The 24,104-nt window shown below is 42.4% G+C and overlaps 2 protein-coding genes across 2 annotated transcripts; both read right to left on the bottom strand.

Annotated features, from left to right (window-relative positions):
- Positions 1 to 5,066: 5,066 nt before the first annotated feature.
- Positions 5,067 to 5,969, bottom strand: LOC149194141 (uncharacterized). Its single transcript, XM_089407559.1, has one exon. It carries the CDS (start codon positions 5,967 to 5,969, stop codon positions 5,067 to 5,069), a length of 903 nt encoding a protein of 300 aa, XP_089263685.1.
- Positions 5,970 to 8,051: 2,082 nt separating this feature from the next.
- LOC149194140 (uncharacterized) lies at positions 8,052 to 9,887 on the bottom strand. Its single transcript, XM_089407558.1, has one exon. The coding sequence runs from the start codon at positions 9,885 to 9,887 to the stop codon at positions 8,052 to 8,054; it is 1,836 nt and encodes a 611-aa protein (XP_089263684.1).
- Positions 9,888 to 24,104: the final 14,217 nt, after the last annotated feature.

The raw sequence follows: 24,104 nt of genomic DNA, 5'->3' as shown, positions 1-24,104 counted from the left end.
GGCAATTGAACCACTATCAAACCACTTAAGGTTGGGCCCACATTAATGAATTAATCATGAAGTAACACCTGGCACTTATTCAAATTTTATGCATTCAACCATGTGATCGCAAAACATGCTTGCGGTCTTGGTAAAGCAAGAATAAGGTTTACGTTGAATTCTCAGTTAGTGAAGCATTTCATAACAAAAGTATTTAAATATTGACGTTTACATCCCAATAAATATTCTACACTTCATAGAATTGAATGGATTGAAAAATTGGGTCACATGTTAATGGCTCCCCCTTTAGTTGTCCATCAACTCTTCCATCTCACTGAGCGCGGCTCTTTACTTTTCTTAGCCAACACCACCGCCCAAGACGACCTGGAGTCAATTCGTCACTTTCTTCAACTTTCTATCCCCCGCTTATTACGGCAATGTCGCTGTCGCTTCACGTTATCGATGTTGGAATTGTGAGAGCTGCTCTCCTTGTTTTTGAGGTTTTTGCGAGTTTTATTATTATTTTTTTGGATCTATCGTATTTTTTATCAACATTTCTTTTTTATCAACATTTCGAATCAGCAACAATAGTTCATCTTCCCATGACCGTCATAAACCTTCACTAAAAATTACCGAATTTCTTCCCATGACCGTCATAAACCTTCACTAAAAATTACCGAATTTTTTCAAACTTTCATGGCCTTCTTCGCGCCCTTTCGCTTTCTGTAGCTGTCAGCCAAATATCAATAAAATTGTACGGATTTTTCCTCATTTTTCTTCACATTTGAGTGCTCTTTCAATACGTCCATTTCACATTCTCTACTATTGTCCATCAAATTTTCCATCTCACACACGGCATCCCTTTAGCTCTCTCCAACCCACCCAATGCACCTCTTTATTTTCTTGGCCAAGACGACCGCCAACGACGACCTGGAGTCAATACGTCCATTCAACTTTAGAATCTCCCGCTCAATACGGCGATTTCTCTGTGACTTCCAGACGACCTGGAGTCAATACGTCCATTCAACTTTAGAATCTCCCGCTCAATACGGCGATTTCTCTGTTGCTTCCAGACGACCTGGAGTCAATACGTCCATTCAACTGTAGAATCTCCCGCTCAATACGGCGATTTCTCTGTGGCTTCCACCTCATAGCTGTTGGACTGGGCTGCTCTCCTTTTATATATACGTAACCTACAGATCACAGAGCTAATTAAGATTTGAGGGACGTTTGAGTTTTGGAAAGGGAGAAATGGCTCTTCTGATGTTTGTAGGCTTCCTCATCGTGGCTGCCTCCGTAGGTGCAGCTCATATTAATTACTCATCTGGGAATACGTTGAAGTCATATTCCCGGGAAGATGGATTGTATGGTGATCGTGTCTATGGCTCCGTGGGTGGATTCAGTTCTCATCGGACTGATTCTTTCTCTAATGAACTTGTTTTGAATGGCCGCACTATGTTGGAGGATGGTCATCAATTCCGATCATGCATCGTCCGTCACGAAAAGAGGGACGTGGAAGCTCTTCTGTCTTTTAAAAATCATATCAAATCGGATCCGTCTGGAAAGCTGTCTAATTGGACAGCTGAGAATTCAGAGGAGGTATGCTCTTGGTATGGCATTACTTGCAAGCGACACACAAGAAGGGTCGTTTCCATAATCCTTGCTGTTTCCACGAACCGCTTTGCTTATACTCTCGGCGTGGATTATAATGCTAAATTACAAGGTACAGTTTCACCATCTCTCGGCAGTCTCTCTTTACTGCACACGCTGAATCTTACTGGTAATAATTTGACGGGGGCAACTTAAAGCGCTGGGAATACTCAATCTCAGTTTCAATCGGCTTGGGAGATCTATTCCAAAATCACTGTTTAACTGCACACGTCTTAAAGCGATAGACCTTGCATATAACAGTATAACAGGGACCATACCATCAGAGATTGGTCATGTAGTCGAGTTGGAATATCTCTCTTTGGACGAGAATCCTGGTATTAGTGGAAGTATTCCAAATTCAATTGGCAATTGCACATCTCTCCGAGAGCTGTCGATTGGTCCCTCTAAGCTGAGTGGTCCCATCCCTTCCACTTTTGGTTCGATGAGAAGTCTAATCTTCGTTTACCTTGAAGAGAACTCATTAAGTGGTCACATCCCTCCAGCTCTGGGAAATTGTAGTGAGCTATCATAGCTCGACATTTCTTCGAATGATTTGATTGGGAGAATCCCAGTTGAATTGGGGTTGTTGCAGAAATTAGAGTCACTCGATCTCACATTCAACAATCTGGAGGGCGCTATCCCTCCGGCTTTGGCAAACTGCTCTTCACTCGGGTATTTAAGGTTGGGGAAGAATCGGTTGTCCGGCAGCTTACCACCTCAATTGGGCAATTTGAGAAAACTCAGAAATCTGGATATTAATAGTGAGATTCTCTATTTCACTAAATCTGACGAAGCCAATGATATTCGAAGGGGTAATATTTCAGGTTCTATCCCTTCTGAAATAGGGAACTGCAGCAAGCTTGTGGTGCTGGATTTAAGTGGTAACATAATTCAAAGCCCATTACCCATGAGCATATTCCAACTTCCCCTCTTAGGGCTACTATCTCTCAGTTCAAATAGTCTCACATGACGTACTATCTCTCAGTTCAAATAGTCTCACATGACGCATACCTGAAGCCATTGGCAATCTGAGTCAGTTGAGATACCTAGATTTGGGTACAAATAGCTTTAGTGGTGGTATATCAGAAGCCATTACAAATTTGAGCCATCTTGAATCACTGTCTTTGGGGAATAATAATCTTAGAGGTACAATTCCAAAACGAATAGGAAATCTTATAAATCTTACATTTATAGATTTGAATTCAAATATTTTAAGTGGAAGTATTCCATTTAGCATAGGTCAATTAAAAGTTCTCTTTGATATAGACATACATAATAATAATATTTCTGGAAGTATTCCAGATAATATTAGTGGTTTGGTTTCACTTGAGAATTTAGATTTATCCAAAAATAGTCTTAATGGACCAATCCCTGAGGGCATAGGTAATTGCACTTCTCTCATTACTTTCTCTGCTTACTCCAACCACTTATCTAAGACTTTGCCCACATCTCTAGCAGCCTGTACCAATATCCAGCTACTTGATTTAAGTAAAAATGAACTGATAGGGGAACTTCCGGCTTACTTTGCATCTTTTCAGAACTTGAATGTTCTAAGCATTAGTAATAATAACTTTCATGGTGCCATTCCTGAATGGATAACAAATTTTACCAAGTTGCATTTATTGGATTTATCCAATAACAAGTTTAGTGGTAAAATACCATGTTCTCTTGAGAGGCTTTAAGGTTTTGCAATCAATGTATCTTTGCAAAAGAATGAGGTGATTTTTGAAAATCACTATGCCCCAAAAAATACAATATTTGAAGAAATTACAATTCAAATGATAGGTAGTGAGTATAATATACCATATGTGCTACCTGCCCTCATTATATTTGATTTATCTAACAATAATCTTATAGGCAAAATACCCACAATCATAGGAAGTCTGAGTAGCTTGTTTTTGCTCAATTTATCTTGGAACCAATTGGAAGGGTCAATACCCACCTCTTTGAGTAACATATCTACTTTGGAAGTGTTGGATTTGGCCAAAAATAATTTGACTGGACCAATTCCAGAAAAACTATCTAAGTTACATTGGTTGAAGTTCTTAAATATTTCATTTAACCAACTTTCTGGGTTAATCCCATCGGGCACACAATTTCCAACTTTCAATGCATCTTCATTTCAAGGGAATCTGGGTTTATGGGGGTGCCCTTTAGATCCATGCAATAAAAAAGAAAAATCAACCACTGAAAGTAATACGACTAGAGAGAGTGATCACATTGAAGTACAAAAATGGTGGCATCATGTAAATGAAAAAGAAAAATCAACCAGTGAAAGTAATACGACTAGAGAGAGTGATCACATTGAAGTACAAAAATGGTGCCATCATGTAAATGAAAAAATATCATTGATAGCATTGCTAATGGGGCTGGGAATTGGATTTGGAAGTGTAATTGCTATTTTCCTAATCTGGAAGAGAGCTAGAAATTGGATATTACGGGATTTTCCTCAGAGAACCCAAATCTTTTATGGCATTTATAGACTTCCTATGTAAGCAGAGCATCAGCTCTTATTAAATATGAATAAAGAAGTCCATTACTATTTTGAGAAGGGAATGAATGATTTGAGAAGCATCCGCTTTCTTTGTTGTTTGCAAAATCCCGTTGATCTGCTCTGAGTGTGTTGAGAGGCTTAATTCCTTCCTTCCATTATGGGAAAGGATGGGCATTACAAGCATGGTCAGTGAACACGTATATGCCTGGAACATGCCATGCCATTTCTGTAATCCGCAAAGTTTTTATTGCCAAAGTGGGGAAACGTTCTGGGGATTGCTGTTACTAGTAGTCCCACAAAATGGCTGGAAGTCGAAGCAGGCACCAGTGAACTACGACGGCAGCGACAACTACAGCTGTGTTTCTTGTTATTACACCGCACTGTTATCCTCTCTGACATTCAGATTCACATTTTAACAATAAATTTACAGTAGGAATATCAGATTCGCATTTTAACAATAAATTTACAGTATTGCTCAATGGTGAATGAACTGAAAAATTGGTTAGTTTTATTGAAGAGTGGCACTAAATACCGGCTGGTATTGGCCTTGTTTATTTCGATGATAATGAAATTAGATTTCAGTCTTGAAATTACATGATAAAACTATAAAACAAAAGTAGTAAATATGATCTGTGGAGACTTTTCAGAAAGAAAAAGTTGAATATATTTATATGAGAGATATAATGTTCAAAATTTACATCATGTGTACTCCCAATTTAAGAGAACCATGGGAGTATCCAGTGAAATAGTAGGGAGGAATTGACTGATACATAGAGATCTGGGAGATTACCAAAACAAAGCTTGAGCATATGAGAAACAGGAAGCATATGGTGTACAGAAAACATCGTGTACCCATCCAAAAATCAAGTTGATAAAGAAAGACATCCACATAAAGATCATAGACCCATCCAAGAAAAACCTGTTATGAGGAAGAGAAATGAAACTAGAAGTCCGACATATTAAACTCCTGGATATGATAGCTTATTCCCTCAGAAAGGACCTGCAAAAAACAAGAACCAGTAGCCTCCTGTAGACCTGCTTTAGACAAAGAATCTGCCAGATAATTTTTGTCTCTGCGTATATGGTGAATAGAGCTACCATCCATGGAATCCCAGTAGTATCTAATCCTGCCCATCCAGCCATTCAAGTGAGATGCTGTGATATGGATCTTACCAGAGATGAAGTCAACCATAACTTTCGAATCCCCATATATCGAAACATGCTGTAGATTAAGGAAGAGGAAAAAGTATAATAATCCTGCGAGAGCCATGGCCTCCGCTTTACTATTAGAACCACTACCCCCGTTCCAGTGAATGGAGAACTGAGTGCTTTCATCTACCATGATCAGGACGCCACATCCACATAAGCCTTGTTGTTCTGCACCGTCGAAAAACGCCTTTGGGAAGGGAGAGTTTTCCAAAGATTGGTCAGAGGATTCACCCCTTCTTTGGTTATTGGCTTTCGGTGGAAAGGCTTCATAAGAAGCAACTATTTTAACAAAGATATCTGTGCTGTCCAATTTTGAATCGTTAAAAATAACAGAGTTCCACCATTTCCTGATGTGCCATAGGGTGGAGATCAATAACCTTCGCCAATATAATTTCTGTGCGCTGCACCAGAGGAGCGTATCTAAAATTGTAGCATGAGGCTTGAGTTTAAATCCGTAACTGTTCTCCAGGAACTGCCAGATTTGCTGAGAGCGATAGCATCTAATGAACAGATGGTCATTATTTTCCCCATCAGATCTGCACAGGGGACATATACCTGGACCGGTCCACCCGCGCTTCCTCAAATTCTCCCAGGTCAGAATCTTGTTATGAAAGTTGAGCCATGCGAAGTGTATCATTTTCGATGGACAGCCATCCTTCCAGTAAATGTGAGGAAAGATCGAATTGGGCGGAGATCGGATTGTTTGCATGATCTGTGGAGACTTTGTGATGAAAGAAGAAAAATAGTCTTAAATTTTTGACATCAGAACCAACTTTAGCAAATTGAGAATCGTTTTATACAAAAGCAACCTGTCACACCCTCATATGGTGTCGTAAGATTAAGGCTTATTGTGTTTCAGATCTTTTTGATGCTTCTAATTATAAAACTGGTAAATGATTTTAATGGTTTTCTGACTACGACATCTCCAGCATTTCAGTGGTACTATAACATTTATAACTAGCAATTGTACCAAAAGGTACAAAGAGAGGCCGATAGATTTATGAAGTTGGAATTGTTGAATTTTTATAAAAGGTCGGGCCACCTTCTCCGCTGCTATTGATACTGTACAGTTTATTAAATATGAAATAGAGTAAAAGATATAGGAGACAGAATAGACTGGGAATGTAAGATCTTTATACTGGAAGTGAAAAAGAGAACAAAGCAGCATGTCAAAGCAGAAATACTTAAAGAAAACCACAAGACTTTCTATTCATTCACATGTATTTAAAAATGCTGACATGACTGAAACAAAAAAGAAGAGAATTAGAAAATTTCATGTAAATGTATTTTATTTTAATAACAAACAACTAACCACTCTATAAATGTCATTGCAGAAGCCCATGTAAGGTATACATATTCCTATATAACTTTTTTGAAAACAAAAACAAAGATAACTTAACGTGAGTAGCATAACATCTAGCATTCCATGAACAATAGAAACCACACTCAAAAGGCCAAATCTATGTAAACTGAGTTTTTATTAAAATTGTAGGTACAAAAAAACTTATGACACTCCATAACTATGCATCATGTTTGGTGGAACATAGTAGACTTATTACACTTGAATACTTCTAAATATTGTACTTGGTATTGTGTGTTTATCACAAGCAATTATACAGGAGATAGTTACATGCTTTGCAATGTATTTTTTGAAATTTTACATATGGTCTACACATAGAGACATGTTTGGTAGCTAATAACTAAACATATATACAATGAAAATATTATTTGGCTTCTAAAGATATGTACAATAAGAGCATTTTATTACATATAGATGTAATTGACAATGAGCAGGTAATCATATATGCATGATGGGGCATGGCATCGACAACAGAGTTGTTCCTGCAATTGACGCTGCATTTTTCTGTGTGTCACTTTCATGGATGTGAATTGTTATCTTGAGTATTTCTTTTACCTTCTTTAACAATTCAATGGTTGGATGCAAACGGTAAAGAGGCAATTTTTGCTGGGGCAGGATGCTGAATTTCTTGGCAATACCCATACAAAAATCATAAATAGCCTGTATCCATACCTGTTTCCATCCAAAAATAAAATATTGTAAGTGACAATGGATGTGTTTGACGAAAGCATGTTTTTTAAAGCGTTGAAGTAAAATAAATAATTTTTTAAAGAAATTTCTAAATTACAGCGAATGCTAGACCTTGTTGTTCATGGCGGGAAATATTTTGTTTGAATATTTGAAATAAAATAAATGATTTCAAACTAATATAAAATCATATGAGGTTAAATGTAATAGAAAGCAAATGTATGTGAAATTTGGTTATTGCAGCAAGTGGTGTTTATCATGTGGGTAATTCTGGAAAACAGGTTGTACGATTGGCTAGAGTATATTCTCCTGCATAGATTTTGATGCAAGCAATGATTCCTCTTGTTGTCTACGCTTAAGATATGGGTTCTTGTGCATTTCTGCAATGCGGGAGAATGGGAATGCTGGATTGATTTGAATGTCTGCCAATGAACGCACTCTTGAAATTGCAGTGAACGTTAGCCCTTGTCGTTCTTTGGTGCCGATGTCTACTGTTGCTTTGTCTAATGTCATTCCTTGTGACTTGTGTATCGTTAAAGCCCATGCCATTTGAAGTGGTATCTGACGGCGTGCACCCCTTGTGATGGGAGAAATGGGTACATATGTTGGGTGTGAAATGTCCCATGGTGTTCCTTTGTATTGTATAAAGTCGACAACCACGAAGGATGGTAATTATGGGGGCTTTGAACCAATAGAATAAAATATTGAGATGACCTTCCCAAGTGTGCCATTGACGAGGCCTGCATGTACCCATAAGTTGCTGGTGAGCATAATTTTTTGTTCATTGCATAAGAGCACTTTTGCAGGCAAATGCTCATCTTCCGTTGTAGTAGGATTTCTCTGCCTTTGTTGTTCTGCAGAGCAAAGCGCTACTGGGATGTTCAATTTTTTAAGCATTTTCTTATTATGCAAAACAACTGAGTTGTTTATTGCATATAGGTGCATGGATTCTTCAAATGTGCGTTGCTCTTCATGTGTAAGAGACGAACTTGTTCTTGACATCAGGTGTTGCCAATCTTCAAGTGTAGATATTCCATTTCTGAGATTTGTGAGTATTTTCCGGAAAGCAACCTGGGACGGGCTAGCTCCTTGTTGACGAAAAATGGTTGAAAGTGTTATGAATATGTCGAAGCTGCGCCAAAGTGCAGTGCCACGCGATGTCCCAACATATAAAGGAATGTCTTTTACAGGTGGTAGCTGGCCTAAATCTCCGACAAGGATAATTGAGCGATTACCAAATGGTGCATTTCGGTGAAGAGGGAATGCCTCTCTTAGACGATCATCAATGCGAGTAAGCATTTTTGGACCAATGAAGCTCATTTCATCAATGAGAATGTACTCTACATGACGGAGTTGCTCTTGCAGTTGTAGGAGTGGTTGGCCTTCAAGAGGATGCATTGTTTGGATAGGGATACGAAGGGCGGAGTGAATTGTGAGGGCATTTATGTTGAAAGCTGCAACGCCTGTTGGTGCAAGTAACAACAAAGGGTTTTTGTTTGCTGGTGAGTTTTCCACAAATGCATGGTGCAGACATTTAATCAAATGGGATTTTCCTGTCCCAGCTGTTCCTTGTATGATGATTTTGCGTGGGGGTTTTGGCGAAGGGGTTTTAAAGTGTGAAAAAATAGTGGTGAAGGCTATGTTTTGGGTAGGAGATAATGTGTGATCTTGGGGAAGGTTGCAAAAAGAATGATGTTCGTTTTGAATCCTTGAGCGGTTGAATTCAACGAAATTTATGGCAGTTTCTTGCAAGTGGGGAGGGATAGTATTATGTGACCAATTGTGGTTGGCATCGAAGTCGTGGTGGCCAATCATGTCAAGGTCATCAATTGGAATATTGTATCCTAGGTGCAACTGAGAGAGGATTTGCCATTCATTCATCTGCATGGAATCAGGAGGGATGTCGGGGGTAGTTTGATCTTCAGTATGTGGGGTTTGTGGGTTTTCAATTTCTCGATGGACATGCCATGGTGTATATGTACCCTTTTTTTGTTCCCAGTGTGCAATAATTTCTGCATCAGTTGAACCAATATCATTGGGGAGTGTTCGGAAGGGGAAATACAATAGTAATTCACTCCAGCAAAAAGTGGCATAAGAAGGATCATCAGAGGAAGGAATGACATTGTAACGGGGCAATACATGTACAATCATTGGTGGGAATATGTGTTTCCATTGGTTTTTTTTCCGCTGGGAAGAATATGACCATGAGCGTGAAGCTTCAAGGAGGGGCAGTGATTCCAATGAGATAGGCCTGTTCATGTATGCAAGGATAAAGTTTGGTGTCAAACCAGGGTTCTCAGTATCTTGCGAAACACGTTTGAAAACAGACTTGTTGACATTCAAAGACCGAAATGTACGACTGCTGAGAGAAAGAGGTAACTTTTGTAACATATGGCATATTTCTTGTGCTCCAATGTCTCTATCTGCAATGGTTTCTGTAAGGAGTTTTCTGATAACAACAACCGTAGGTGCTTCTGGAATGGCACTTTGTGATAGCCGTGATAGCATTTGACGGTAGCTCTCAGATCTTGTTTCTGATTTTGCTGCATATTTTGAAATATATTTTAACACAGCATGGCGAGAAAGCACTGGTTGGCAATCAACATTTGCTCTCCAAATAGAGAGGAGATCGGCATTGTGAATATTCAATCTTTCATCATTGCGTGCAGGGACATAGGTTTTATGACCTTTACATCAATGAAAAGTGAAGATGTGGACTTCAACTCCCATGGTACTCCATACCGGCAGCTAAGTACATTGTCTTTCTTGCGAAGACAAGAAGACTCATGACACTTTGTATGACGTTGAATGCAGTTGACAAGCTCTGTATAGTCTTTAAATTGATTGGATGTGAATATTGATGCTGTGTCAAGAAGACATGGGTTATGAATTGTTGATTGCTGAAGTGGAATATTTCGGTGCTCTGCTTGACGTGGATTCCAGGCAGTTACGTAGTGGTCGAAATATTTTTGTGCATTAGCAATTTCTAATGCATTGTTCCAGTCAATTATGTCCATGTTTGGTGCATTTTGCAGCCAGAGGAAGCCATGGATGTGTGCGGATCCTCTATGTTGCCATTCGTATCTGAATATAATATGAAGGTAAAATCTTGTTAAGACATATATATGAAATGTAGAAAATTAATGTAGAAGAAAATGGATATTAAAAAATACCTGCACCAATAGTCTACTGCATGGAGGCCTTTTTGTAGGATTTCTTCGAGAAAAATTGTAAATCTGCAATGCATATATTGGGCTGTTAGATGTGGGTTCTTAATTATGTTTTGGATTTTCCATTGGAAGTGGTTGACTGAATTGGAAGGAACACTGGCAGGCATGATCATGTGCAAGTCATGCCATTTAGTATCAGCTGCACTGAGAGTGAAAAAGAATGTAGGACTTCCTATTTGCATGATCATGTCAGTCAGCTCAGATCGTCGTCTGTTCCAGAAAGATCGTGTTCCTCGTATGGCTGAACCGAACCGCATTATTTGCTCTGGCAATCTTGAATCTGGAGAGTCACGAAGACACTGTCGTAGGTCTGAAACCGTTGTTGGCAAGTTGTTCTCAATGTACTTTTTCACAAAAACACTAGCAGTAGTTTGGCTACGATGGCGCATCAGAATGTTATAAAGATAGTAGCGGAATCTTGGGTGTTGGCCAAATCGGTTATCATGGTAGTGCAGCAAGTGTAAAGCATATTCATGCATCTCAACTTTTGTAACTCTTGGTTGCATGATCATGGCAATGCCTGTAGGGAAGAGTGTGGGGAATGCCATGGCAAAGAGGCCTATGGTGTTGTATTCATTCATAGCTGTTAAAGATATTGGAGGCCAATCGATAGAGCTTGTTGAATTTGAATGGGTCAAGTGCAAATAATTACAAATGTGCTCAAGCTCAGTACTTGAATTTGGGAGTATTGGAACGAAAGAAGAGGGTTGGATTTCTAATGGAGGTAGCATGACATCAGTATCATAAGTAGAATCAATATTGGTTTGATGGGGTTCAAAAGAGGAGGTGGTTACATTATGGAGAAGAGAAGAAATATCAGTAGGGTGATCCGGTAGTGCAGAAATAGCAGATGAATTGAATTGAACATCACAGTAGTAAGGGTCATTTTTTGTTTTGTATTCAAGCGTTGCAAGGACACGTGATTTGCAAACGAAGAATTCATAAGCCTTTTCAGATGGATTTTGCCTTTTCACAATGAGGATGTCTAAGTCAGAAATCATTCTGGGTAAGTATTTGGCAATAGTGGTGATGTCTTGAGGGAAGCTAATTGTATGGCCACTATATTTGTATTGACCACCACGAGCATGAGTGACTTGTAGAATGGGGTTTACACGTGCAATGAACATTTCTTCAACTTGTGTTAACTGTTGAAGGACATAGGGTTGTTCACCAGGGTTCATGTTGTTTAGTTCAGAAAAATGATTGGTAGATTTAGATGATGCACAACGAAAACAAGAAAGTCTACCGTGTAAAAGATTTGTTTTCATTCCTGGGTATTCTTCTTTGCATATTGTGCAAACGTGCATGCTAGAAAGTTCATCAATCCTTTCTCGAAAGCGACGGTGTTCTTCATTAAAGGGAGGGTTATATTGGATTTGATGAAGGTGAGATGGGTTGGTTTGTATAGTTGGGAGAGCATTTGAGGTGGGAAGGGATGTAGAGGAAGTAGTAGGGTTGTTGCGGTTTTTATAAAGTAGTCGCCGCCGTGCATCTATTGTATCCTTTTGCTGTGTGATGAGCCCCAATTTTTGGTACAATTTGGGCTCATTTGGCCTACTTGCTCTGCTCAAACTTCATTTTTTATTGCTTATGCATGCATTTCTTGGTTTATTCGCGTTGTTTGTAGGAAGAAGGGTAGACATTTTATCTACGTGACTAATGCATGATGCTTTCAGGTTTTTGGCATTAAAAGGGAGAAAAAGACAATGAAAAAGGAGACAATGAGGTGGCACTGCTGGTTTTTAGGAGAGAATGTCCACGGTCTTGGGGACCTTCCTCGTGATTCCCACCAAGAACTCCGAGCTCCAATCCATCTCCCCACCGAGCTTAGAAGCAGCCAGCTGTTCTACAGGAACAGCAGTTATAACTGTTCTACAGGAACAGTAGTTATGACTGTCCTACAGGATCAACAGTTAAACTTTAGTTGGACAGCCGAGCTCCTAAAATCAAGGACACCTGTTGGATGATCGTTTTTGCATAAATACTGAGGCCGTAGCCTTGGATAGAAGCTTTTTGAACCTTGGCATTACTCTTGTAATTTGGAAGTACGAGCTAGAGCTCGGTTTTTGTTCCTTTTTGTAAGCCAATTTGGCATGACATCAGATTATGAATAAAGAAGGCAGATTTTGATCTAGTTCTGAGTTTTCTCAAGGAGCTATAGCTCTCAGGTTAGGGCCCAACCTGAGAGCAATAGATCTCCTCAGTGTTGTAATGTGTTTGCATTTCGTTCCAACACTTTGAGTTTGTTTACTTTCACATGCAATTCGAATTTACAGTTTCTGAATTTAGTCGTTTTCATGAGCATAGATAGGACTAGTTTATGGTGATTTGCTTTCAGTTGCTTAAGTTTGATAGGAGGATAGGTATAATCTCTTGGAGCTCCAGCAAAAAGGTTGTAAAGGCTCACTGCCATCTCTCTGTTAGGGATTGGGGTGCAGTCCATGACCAACCACCAAAAAGAAAAGCAGTTCTTCTCATTTCCATGCAAGCTACAACATAAACGTTTTCATTGAAGATCCATCCATGCATTTTTGACATCGAACCATACTTTCACATTTCACTTCCACGCATAGGTTTCATTTCTTGTTTTCCATTTCTGTTCATAGGTTTCATGGCACAGTTATCATAGGTTAATAAATTTCTCGTTTTGATGCATAAGTCATTTGTTTCATTTACGCTGCTCCTTCTCAATCCACTTTCTTCTTCTTCTTCTTGATCTATCCTCAAGTCCTATTTAACCTCTGTCTTACTCATTTACCCTCCAACTCTCTCATTTTCCACATAGCTCCATCTCCTTCAACTTTCATAGTTCCCATCCTTCCAATCATCAAACCACTGCATACACTTTTCCTCCATCTGATTCCTCTGCTCCTGAGCCATTACCAGCTCCATCTCCATCTCACCTATCCTTCCACACCACTCCAACCCTTCACCATCTTCCAAAACTTCCACGGCCAATCATCCTGTAGAATTGCACAGCCTTCCTGTAGAAACCCCTGAGTTTCCTGTAGGATCCCCTGCAAACTTCCTGTAGAAGTCTGCAAACTCGGTTGCTGAGCATCCGAACGTGGTAGACTTCTGGGGATTGACACTGGAGACCCTCTGGGACCTCCCATAGCCATTCTGACCTTGCCCATGCTTTCCTTCCATTCCAACCGCCCCTGCACAACCAAACCCTAATTAAAAGCATCATCACAATAAGTCCAACCACTTAATGAAAAAGTACAAAAACATGATTTTTCAGATGCAAGTAGCTTAGATGCATGTATTTCAGTGCACTGCAAGTAATGGCATTATTGGTAGTTGTTTCATTCACAGTTTTGCATAGTCAGGGTCTAGCTAGTCAAATTAGGGTTTCCTAGGGTTTCCATGCTTTATTGGTTTTCAGTTTCCTTCTGCAATTAGACTAGTCTCCTTTGAGTTAGCTTTCGTCCATCATTGATAAAGCTTCTTCTGTGAGCCTATAGAAGTTGGCTTGAGCCCTAGCGGACTTGTGCCAGCTGACCAAGTGACAGCTGCGATAAGAGCTAGTACTTGTGCATACAGCACCGGCGCTTCCAAGTTTGTACGAACTACCGGGTTGATAAAATTAAGAGATAGGAAGCTCCAGGAGTTGTAGCATTATTGCTACAATACTGGAACCCACCATCTTTTTGGCGCCGTTGCCGGGGAAGCGTCAGAGTATTAGCAATTGTTGCTTTTCTTCTACTTTCTTACTCTTACCTTCTGCTAAGTAGTTTACTTCATTTCCATTCTGCAAAAGTAGCATAGAATTTTCTTGCTTTCATAGATTAGCATTTCCTGCTTTCATAGATTAGCATTTCTGCTTTCGTAGACTAGCATTTCCTTTCTGCAATTTCATTTGAGCAAAGTAGATTAGTCCTTTCCTGCTTTCAGTTAATTTTTCATCTTTCATAGATAGTTGCAGATCAATCTGTCTCAGTTTTGCAGGTACCAAAAGAAAAGCAAAGCAAAAGCAATCAAAGAGAAAAAGAAAGTCTTTTCCATTTCATGCCTCGTAGGAACCGAGATAGATCAGGCAAATTCCTACCAAACACCCCCACCACATCACTGAGTCACCCTTCTCTCTTCTTTGGTGACAGTGACCCAGAAGAACCTATAGGTGAATATCTTGAGATATCCAAAGATCCTATAGTAGAAGAAGAGTTAAAGACTACTCCATTTGAAGCTATGGCTGATAATAGAAGAGAAGATGAGAGAATAGAAGGTGCCTTCCCCATCCGAGAGACCAATGGAGAGATGAAAATGAAAAACATTAGCCCCTCCGCCCTACCTCACTTCCATGGGCTGACCACTGAAGATCCAGATACCTTCCTGTTTGAGTTTGCTGTCCTTTGCAGAACCTATGACTATACTGAAGATGAGCAAAAGTTGAAACTTTTCCCTTCCACTCTCAAGGATGCAGCATTACGCTGGTTCATGGGTTTACCTGGGAATAATATCACTACTTGGGCTCAGATGCAGCAAGCTTTCAACACCAAGTACCGGGATTACTGTAGGTCCAAGGAAACAAAGGGGGAAATCTTTCGGATGTCCATGGGAAATGATGAGTCCTTAGAGGATTATGAGGAGAGGTTCCAACTAAGCTATAAGCGGGCCAGGTGCACACTTGACCCTGAATCCCTCAAGTTGGTCCTACTCCGAGGAGTCCTTGAAGACCTCTTAGATACCCTTCACATGTTAGCTGGGGGGGACATTTACCAACTGCCTTATGAGGACATCAAGACCGTGTTTAGAAACCACTCCAGGGCAGCTCAGAAACGAGGTAGAGGAAACCACCTCTCAATTAGTGTCCCTTTCTCCAAACATGAGCTTGCAAACCAATTAGAAGATCTTAAGAGTGAGGTGAGACAAACCATTGCCATGCAGCTTGACACATTCAGGATTCAGCAAAAGAAAGAAGAGGCTGAGAGAGCCTTGCCTGTCTTCTGTCCTAGGTGCACGAGGAGGCACCCTAAGAACGAATGTCCATTGCATTCGGTTGAAGTGTGTTTCGTTTGTGAGGAGGACCATCCCACAAATCAGTGTCCAACCTTACCTGGGTTTAAAGCCATGTACCAAGGGACCGAAGCTCCCACAGAGCCTCTCTATTACCTCAACCAAAGGAGGCCACAGGGATCTAGACCTTATCAGCAGGGGATGCAAGGGGCATCTCAAGCTTATTACAACCCCAACCAATCGACTCCTATGCCTTCCTGGGGTCCCCCTGCTCATCCTTCATGGTCCATGCCTCCTCCATGGTCTTATCCACCTCAGTACCCCACTCAACCTACTTCTCATCCATATCACTCACATACCCAGCCACAGCCTCAATGGAATGCACCTCAGTCGGGGTGGAGGCCCCAATACAACACTCCTCCTGCCATTTTGCCTCCACCACCAGTTCAACCTCAACCATTACCTCCTGCTCCTCCAAGGCAGCCTCAAATGCCTGCTCAACCGAACCCGAATCCCAACAATAGACAGGCCTAGCAGGTATACACTGGGAAACCTCATGCCCTACCTATGCTATGGAGATCCAGGAGATCAACCTTCGATCTCGAAAGACTCTACCAGATCGCCAACCTCCTCCCCCAGAGGATGAGGAAGATAAACAGGAAAGTGAACCAAAGGCTATTCCACCCTTTCCTGAGAGACTAACAGCCACCACACAACCTAACCCAGAGGAAGATGAGCTTTTGGGTGAGCTCAAGCAGTTGTGTGTAAAAATCCCACTTCTCCAAGCCATCAAGGATGTGCCAATATATAACAAGCTGGTTAAGGAGAAGTGTTTCAAACACCCAGGCAGACGGAAGAAAGATGCCTCAACTATCAATGTCATAGGACAACTGTCTGACCTTATGCTAGGACAAGTCATCTGCCCAAAGTACCTAGATCCTGGAAGTCCTGTAGTAGATGTTCACATCAATGGCACTATTATACCTCACACCTTGATTGATCTGGGGGCCGCCATCAATGTGATGACCAGGGATACCATGCTTAAACTCAATCTTCAGGGTTCCTTGAAGAAGACCTCGACAGTACTGCAATTAGCAGATCGCTCCACTGTGACTCCCGAAGGGATTGTGGAGGATGTCATGGTCTCCATTGATTCTTGGGAATACCCTGCAGACTTCCTGGTTCTGCAACCAAAGGCCAAGCTTACTGGATATCCTCTCATTTTGGGAAGGCCTTGGTTAGCTACTGCAGATGCTTACATAAGTTGTCGAGCAGGAAACATGACCATCAAAAATGGTCCCATGTCCAAGCAGCTAGTCCTATACCCTCCTGCCCAACCCTCCTTGGAGCATGACTTACCACTCTGGTTGGAAGAAGGAGAGGAAGATGAGGTGTACTTAGCACCTCTGTGCACCTTAGATACCACTAGAAAAGACCCCCCAACCGAGGATGACTTGATCGAGACCTTGACCCAGAATCCACCTTCCAGTGCACTACCCTTAGAGGAATTGGTGGAGGATGCCCAAGCTAGCACCTTAGTGGATCTTTGTACAACCAACCCTGTTACTCCCAGAGTCAAGAATGTGGAGTTCGGCCCTGAGAAAGCATTGAAGATCAGCTCCTCCCTATCTCCTTCCCAGGAAAAGGAGCTGTGTAGTCTGTTGGCCAACCACCTAGATGCTTTTGCTTGGAGCTATAAGGAAATGAAAGGAGTCCATCCTTCGGTCTGTACCCATCATATATACATCAAAGAGGATTGTAAACCGGTTAGGCAACCTCAGAGGAGAATGAATCCAGCCCTTAAGGACATTGTCAAGGAAGAGTTGCAGAAACTGTTGGATGCCGGATTCATCTACCCCATCTCAGATAGTGAATGGGTGTCCCCTCTAGTGTTGGTTCCCAAGAAAAATGGGAAATGGAGAATCTATGTGGACTACCGAGAACTGAACAAAGCTACCAAGAAGGACCATTTCCCCCTACCTTTCATAGATCAAGTGTTGGATGGACTGGCAGGAAAGAAGTTCTTCTCTTTCCTGGATGGGTTTAGCGGGTACAATCAAATCCAAATCAGCCCGGAAGACCAAGATAAGACCACCTTCACTTGTCCTTGGGGTACCTTTGCCTATCGAGTCCTTCCCTTTGGGCTATGCAATGCTCCTGCTACCTTTCAGAGAGCTGTCTTGAGCATCTTCTCGGAGCTGGTCCATGATGCAGTAGAAATATACATGGATGACTTTACTCCTTATGGGGCCAACTTCTAGGAAGCATTGTCCAACCTGGGGAAAGTCCTAACCAAATGCACCGAGATGAACTTGTCCCTTAGTCCTGAAAAATGTGAATTCCTAATGACTGAAGGGACCGTGCTTGGCCATACCATTTCTTGCCAAGGATTGCAGGTGGATCCTAACAAAATTGCTCTCATCAAGAGGGTTTCACCTCCTCAAAAGGTCAGGGATGTCTGGAGTTTCTTGGGATTAGCAGGATACTACCGGAGATTCATTAAAGATTTCAGCAAGCTAGCCTCGCCATTGTTTGGCCTGTTGGCAAAAGATGTGGAGTTTAAATGGACTGACGATTGTCAGAGGGCTTTAAATGAATTTAAGGACAAGTTGGTGTCAGCCCCAATCCTGAGAGGTCCAAACTGGGCCCTACCTTTCCACATCCACACCGATGCCTCGAACAAAGCCATAGGTGCAGCTTTAGGACAAGTTGAGCAGAAACTTCCATATGCCATTTACTTTGTTAGCAAAAACTTGTCTAAAGCTGAGCTGAACTACACTGTAACCGAGAAAGAATTCTTGGCTGTAGTCCATGCACTGAACAAGTTCCGACATTATATTACTGGTTACCAGACCTTTGTACATACTGACCATGCTGCTATTAGATATTTAATGAATAAACCAGATGTGAATGCTCGTATTATTAGATGGTTACTTTTATTGCAGCAGTTTGATCTAACCATTGTTGATAAACCAGGTAGAGAAAATGTTGTTGCTGACTTTTTATCTAGATGGGATTTGTCTGCAGATGAGGATGGGACAGTGGACGATCAGATGCCTGATGAACATCTGTTTGCTATTTCAGTACTCTCTCCATGGTTTGCTGATATAGCAAACTATCTTGTTTCAGCATAGTTCCCTCCACACCTATCTTCCAGAGAGAAGAGCAGAATCATCAGAAAAAGTGCCTCATTCACTTGGATCGGGGGCAATCTGTTCAAGCTTGGCCTCGATCAGATCTTAAGGCGTTGTGTAAGGGAGGAGGAAGTCTTTGATATCCTCCTCACTTGTCATGATGGGCCTTGTGGAGGGCATTTTGCAGCAAAGAGAACTGCCTTCAAGATCCTGCAGGCGGGCTACTATTGGCCCACACTTCATCAAGATGTCAGAAGATATGTCAGTCAGTGTGACCAATGCCAAAGAATGGGGAAACCGACCCAAAGGGATGAGATGCCTCTCCAACCTCAAGTGACTCTTGAGCCATTTGAGAAGTGGGGCATGGACTTTGTGGGCCCAATCAACCCCTCTTCGAGGCAAAGGACTTACATCATTGTGTGTACTGACTATTTGACAAAGTGGGCAGAGACCAAAGCAATTAAAGCAGCAATAGAAGAAAAGGTGGCCGAGTTCCTAAGAGAGAACATCTTCTATAAGTTTGGCTATCCAAGAGCTCTGGTCACCGATCAAGGGAGCTAGTTCACCTCCAACCTGGTTGAAGATCTCCTAGCTCATCACAAGATCAAGCACAGGACTTCCACCCCTTATCACCCTCAAGCAAATGGGCAGGTGGAAGTCACCAATAGAGCATTAGAAGGGATCTTGACTAAAGTGGTGAGCAGCAGCAGAAAGGACTGGGCAGATCGCCTGGTTGAAGCCACATGGGCCTACAACACCACTTGGAAGACCACCATCGGTTTCACACCATATGAGCTGGTCTATGGGAAGAAAGCTTTGCTGTCCATTGAGTTTGAATACAACACCTTGAGGATGGCAGCTCAGCTGGACCTAGATCTCAGCCATGCACAACAAGAAAGGCTACTACAGTTGAATGGCCTGGATGAGCACCGAATGCAGGCCCTCCTTCACTCAGAAGTGGTTCAACTTCAGAGAAAGGTGTGGCATGACCAACATCTCCATGACAAGCAATTTCAGCCGGGAGATTGGGCTTTGTTGTATGATTCCAGATACAAAGATTTCAAGGGGAAGCTGAGAACCAAATGGCTAGGACCATATACAGTGGAGAAATGCCATGACAATGGATCTGTCCTCATTCGAACCATTGATGAGGAAGCCATTCCCATGCTTGTCAATGGGCATCGATTGAAGATCTACAGGAGACCTCTCTCAAGACAAGAGTTTATCAAAACTATGGAGAAATCTGTATTGGTCATAGAGAAGGGTTCTGCCTCTGCCTCTGGCACACCCTGAAAAATATCAAAAAAAAAAAAGAAAAAAAAAAAAAAGAAAAAAAGAAAAAAAAAGGGAAAAATAAATAAAGATCCTTGGGTGAAAACCTCTCTGAGGTGCCTAAGGCAGGTAGTAGGGGTGAAAACCTCATTGAGGCGCCCCTATTGCTTTTCAAAAAAAAAAAGAAAAAAAAGAGAGAAAAGGTTGAAAAAGATCCTTGAGTGAAAACCTCTCTGAGGCGCTTAGGGCAGATGGCACGGGTGAAAACCTCCTTGAGGCGCCCCTGTTATCTTTCAAAAAAAAAAAAAAGAGAAGGAGAAAAAGAGAAAAAAAGGAAAATAGAAAACACAATAAGCAAAATGTGGTAAAAATTGCAGGTTGCAGATGCTCTATGGAGAAGAGGAAGCCCTTCAACTCACAGCCAAGGGTCCTTATCATGCTGTCAAGGAACCTCATCAGTACCTCCTCCAAGAGCACCCATGTTTTTTCAAGGTATGTGCAATTTTATCATGGTTTGAATCTTCTACAGGAAGCTGCTGTCTTTCTACAGGAAGGCGCAGTCTTTCTACAGGAAGGCGCAGTCTTTCTACAGGAAGGCGCAGATTTTCTACAGGAAAGTGCAGACTTTCTACAGGAAGGCCGAACTTTCTACAGGAAGCTCTGTGTTCTACAGGAAACTTCCTGTAGGAGTTTTGGACGGCCAGAATTCATCTTAAAAAGAGATTTCGCGACCATGGATTGGTTTGGATGCATGCAAGCCTCTGTTGGCATCTTTGCACGTTGCTGTTACCATGCTCCACCACCTGTATCGACATGCGGCCAAGTCCCTGCACAAACAAAGAAAATCGATGAGTTCTCGCGGGAAAGCCATTTCCAAAGTTAAACAAATGATGGGATCTCATACCACATGCATCAAGAGCTCCGGGATCGTGATCGAGAAGCCAGAACCGCCATCGTGCAGCATGCACCCAAGGAGAAAGGACTGTTACGAGACCCCTCGCGGGGATCCTGTAACAGTTCAACCTGCTCGAGTGGAGACCATTCACAGCACCGCCATCTGAAATGAAACGCAGGCGCATGCAAGCAAAACATCCACTCCAGCGTTGGCAGCCTGTAACCACGAGCTTCCGGGTCTGTGTAAGTCGCACGCAGCAGGTAGATCCGCTCACCATCGTCCGAGAACTGGAAAAATCGTGTGCAGCCGCGCAGGTAAGTGTCTCAACCCTTCCTTCCATCAAATCGCATGAATCTAACTTTGAAATTGTTTGCAAAGCGTAAAATTGAATGGTTGAGCGGCCGTATGGCCAGTCGACTGGCCACGTCGGCTAGTTAAAGTGTATTTGGATGTTTGGGTGGCGGCCACGACAAAGAGAATGAACGGCATGCACGTGAGAACACTCTCGTCAGAAGCATGAGTTTAACAGGAAAGGCGGTGGCAAATCTGTGGGAATGAATGCGGCAGCAAGTGAATACGCAGGCGGAGGATGGATGACGTCGCCCAACGATCCGGCGGGGACAGCTCATCCCCCGCGCCACGGATTGCGCCGATTCGAAATCCAATCGGCTAAATCATGCGCATGCATTTATCATCCAACACTTCAACTCGGATAGCTATTCTGATCTCCTCTGCACTTTGATACGCCGAGTTGTTGGCTACCAGAACGCTGGTCAAGCACACCGTGAGCGCGGGCCAACAATAGTCCTCCCCGAGAATTGCGCACTGCTTCTACAGGAACGCAGTCATCTACAGGAAAGCGGGTGCCTCACGGAAAAGGTGGCCAATTAAAGAGGTAACCCTGAACTCTTAATGTAATTGGTTATTAGAAGTGGCAAGACCATCGTCCACAGTCGGGTTATAAAGATATTGGTGGAATTGTTGTTCGCTGTGCCTTTGCTACCGTTCTACAGGATGTTGGTATAAGTAGTCTGTGTTGAAATTTTGTATGTGCATGATCTGTCTTCATAGACCAAATCTCTTTTGCATTTGCCACCTTCAATTAAAACGATCGTGTTCATCATGCCGGGTGGTATTATAAGACGAGAACCCACTGAGTCCACTAAATTAAGGGAAAACCCGACAGTAGTAGAGCTCTTCACCAGAGCACAATGGATGCCTTTTTGTGATAAGATGCAGGGCTACGATGATGAAGTAGCCGAGGAATTCTTACAGGCTTTGAAGCCTAAATCCCAGACACTAGCCACAGTGAACTTCAGAGGTCTGAGCCTCAAGCTCACCCCAGAACATATCATTCGGATCACAGAACTCCCTATGGGTCTGCCATGGGACAAGGACGAAAGAAAACTGAGCCAGCAAGCAAAGAAGGAATTCTTTCCACCTGAGGAAGAATTCTCGGAGGATAAGAACGGGGTGAGAAGAACGAGTCTATTGCCACCTTGGAATGAAGTCAGTTTGCAAATCATGAAATATATTACTTGTGAAGGCCGATTCAGCATCGTGTATGCATATCACTTTCGGCTACTCACTGAGTTGAGGCACCGAATTGACCTTCCTGTAGAGCAAAAACTGAGCATCCCTTATTACCTCCTGCAGTCCCTAATGGAGTGTGCTACAAAGCTAAGAGAGGGCATACCTGATCAGATAGCCCATCATGGGTTGATCAAGCTGCTTGTGGAAGATGCATTGCACTCATATAAGGTCCCCCTCTCATGGGAATCCTTCCGCAATTTGACCAAAGATGGGGATATTAAAATGTTGATCGAAGAAACGGGTTCCTCTAGCAGTGAGGAACACGAAGCAGTGGCCGAAGAACAAAGGAAGGAGCATGAGGAAAAGAAGGACCAAGAAAAAGGTGGCACACCTCTCCTGTCAGCAAGGGAAAAGAGGATGAAGAGCAGAATGGACAAAGCTGAGGTAGTCCACGTCAGCCCAAGTACCTCAACAGCACCTGCAACCAAAACAAAAAGCAAAACTCAAGCAGGCAAGCAAGCAGAGGTGGAGACCCCAGTGGCTACAGGAACGCAAAAACAGGCTTCTACAGGAAGCCCGAAAACAAAGACAAAGGCTTCTACAGGAAGCCCGAAGATCCGTGAGAAGCAGGCTTCTACAGGAAGCCCAAAAGCAAGGACCAAGGCTTCTACAGGAAGCCCACAAATCATTAAGACACAGGCTTCTACAGGAAGCCCGAAAACAGAGATAAAGGCTTCTACAGGAAGCCCGAAATTGCAAAAACAGGCTTCTACAGGAAGCCCCAAAAAGGTAAAACCCAAAGAGAAGAAGGTGGATATTCTGGCACGGGAAGCAGCAGCGGTATTAGCTGGCCTCAGCACGCCACCTAAGCAAAAAGACAAGAGGAAGAGGGAGACCCCTCTGTACTTTAAAGCTCGGAGAAGCGTTAGGATAAAGACGGGCAAGCCACCACCTCAATCCAGCAGCCCGATTGTCATCGAAGATACACCTGCTTCTCCCAAGGAAAAATCACCCTCCAGGATCACAGTTACCTACGAGAAGGGGAGTCCAAAGAAAAATACATGGCAAGAGAAGTTAGAACAAACTCAGCTACAGGAAGCTGAAAATGTTCTACAGGATACTCTGGCCCGGCTACAGGAAACAGAAAAGAGGGAAGGAGAAGGGCCCTCATCACCAAGGGAGGATGAGGTAGAGCCACCTGAAGAGATAGAAAGAGAACACATACCAGAACCTAGCCCTTCACCTAATCTGAATTCATACTACACATTTTTAGAGGCAGGCAAAATCATACCGCAGAAATTTACTGTACCTCTATTTTTTGAACTAGAGAAAGAAAGAGTTCGTTCCCACACATGGATGCAAATCGCCAAATCAAAGGGGGTGGCGGACATAGGCCCTCTACAGGATCAACTCAGGGAGGTCAGGAGTGAATTCACTATGGCTAAACATGTGGCTAGTTGCCAGCAGGCGCTTCTACAGGAAGAAAATCAGAAGTTACGGTTGCAGCTACAAGAACTAAGGGAGGGAGCAGGAACATCCTCCAAGGACATCACAAAAGAACAACCAACCAAAAAGGAGCTGACCACCAGTCTTGAAGAGCCAATGACACTTCTACAGGAAGCAGAACAGCAGACAAAAATTGAAGTGCAAGCCTTAAAGGAACAACTGCAACAAAAGGAAGCACAATTGGCCTGCATGGCCA

Source organism: Pinus tabuliformis, chromosome 2_2 (assembly GCF_031772625.1).
Source record: "Pinus tabuliformis cultivar Carrire ecotype Pingquan chromosome 2_2, CPIR1, whole genome shotgun sequence".
Taxonomy (NCBI): domain Eukaryota; kingdom Viridiplantae; phylum Streptophyta; class Pinopsida; order Pinales; family Pinaceae; genus Pinus; species Pinus tabuliformis.
The sequence above is the reverse complement of the archived record's forward strand: the minus strand, read 5'-3'. Positions and strand labels throughout refer to the sequence as shown.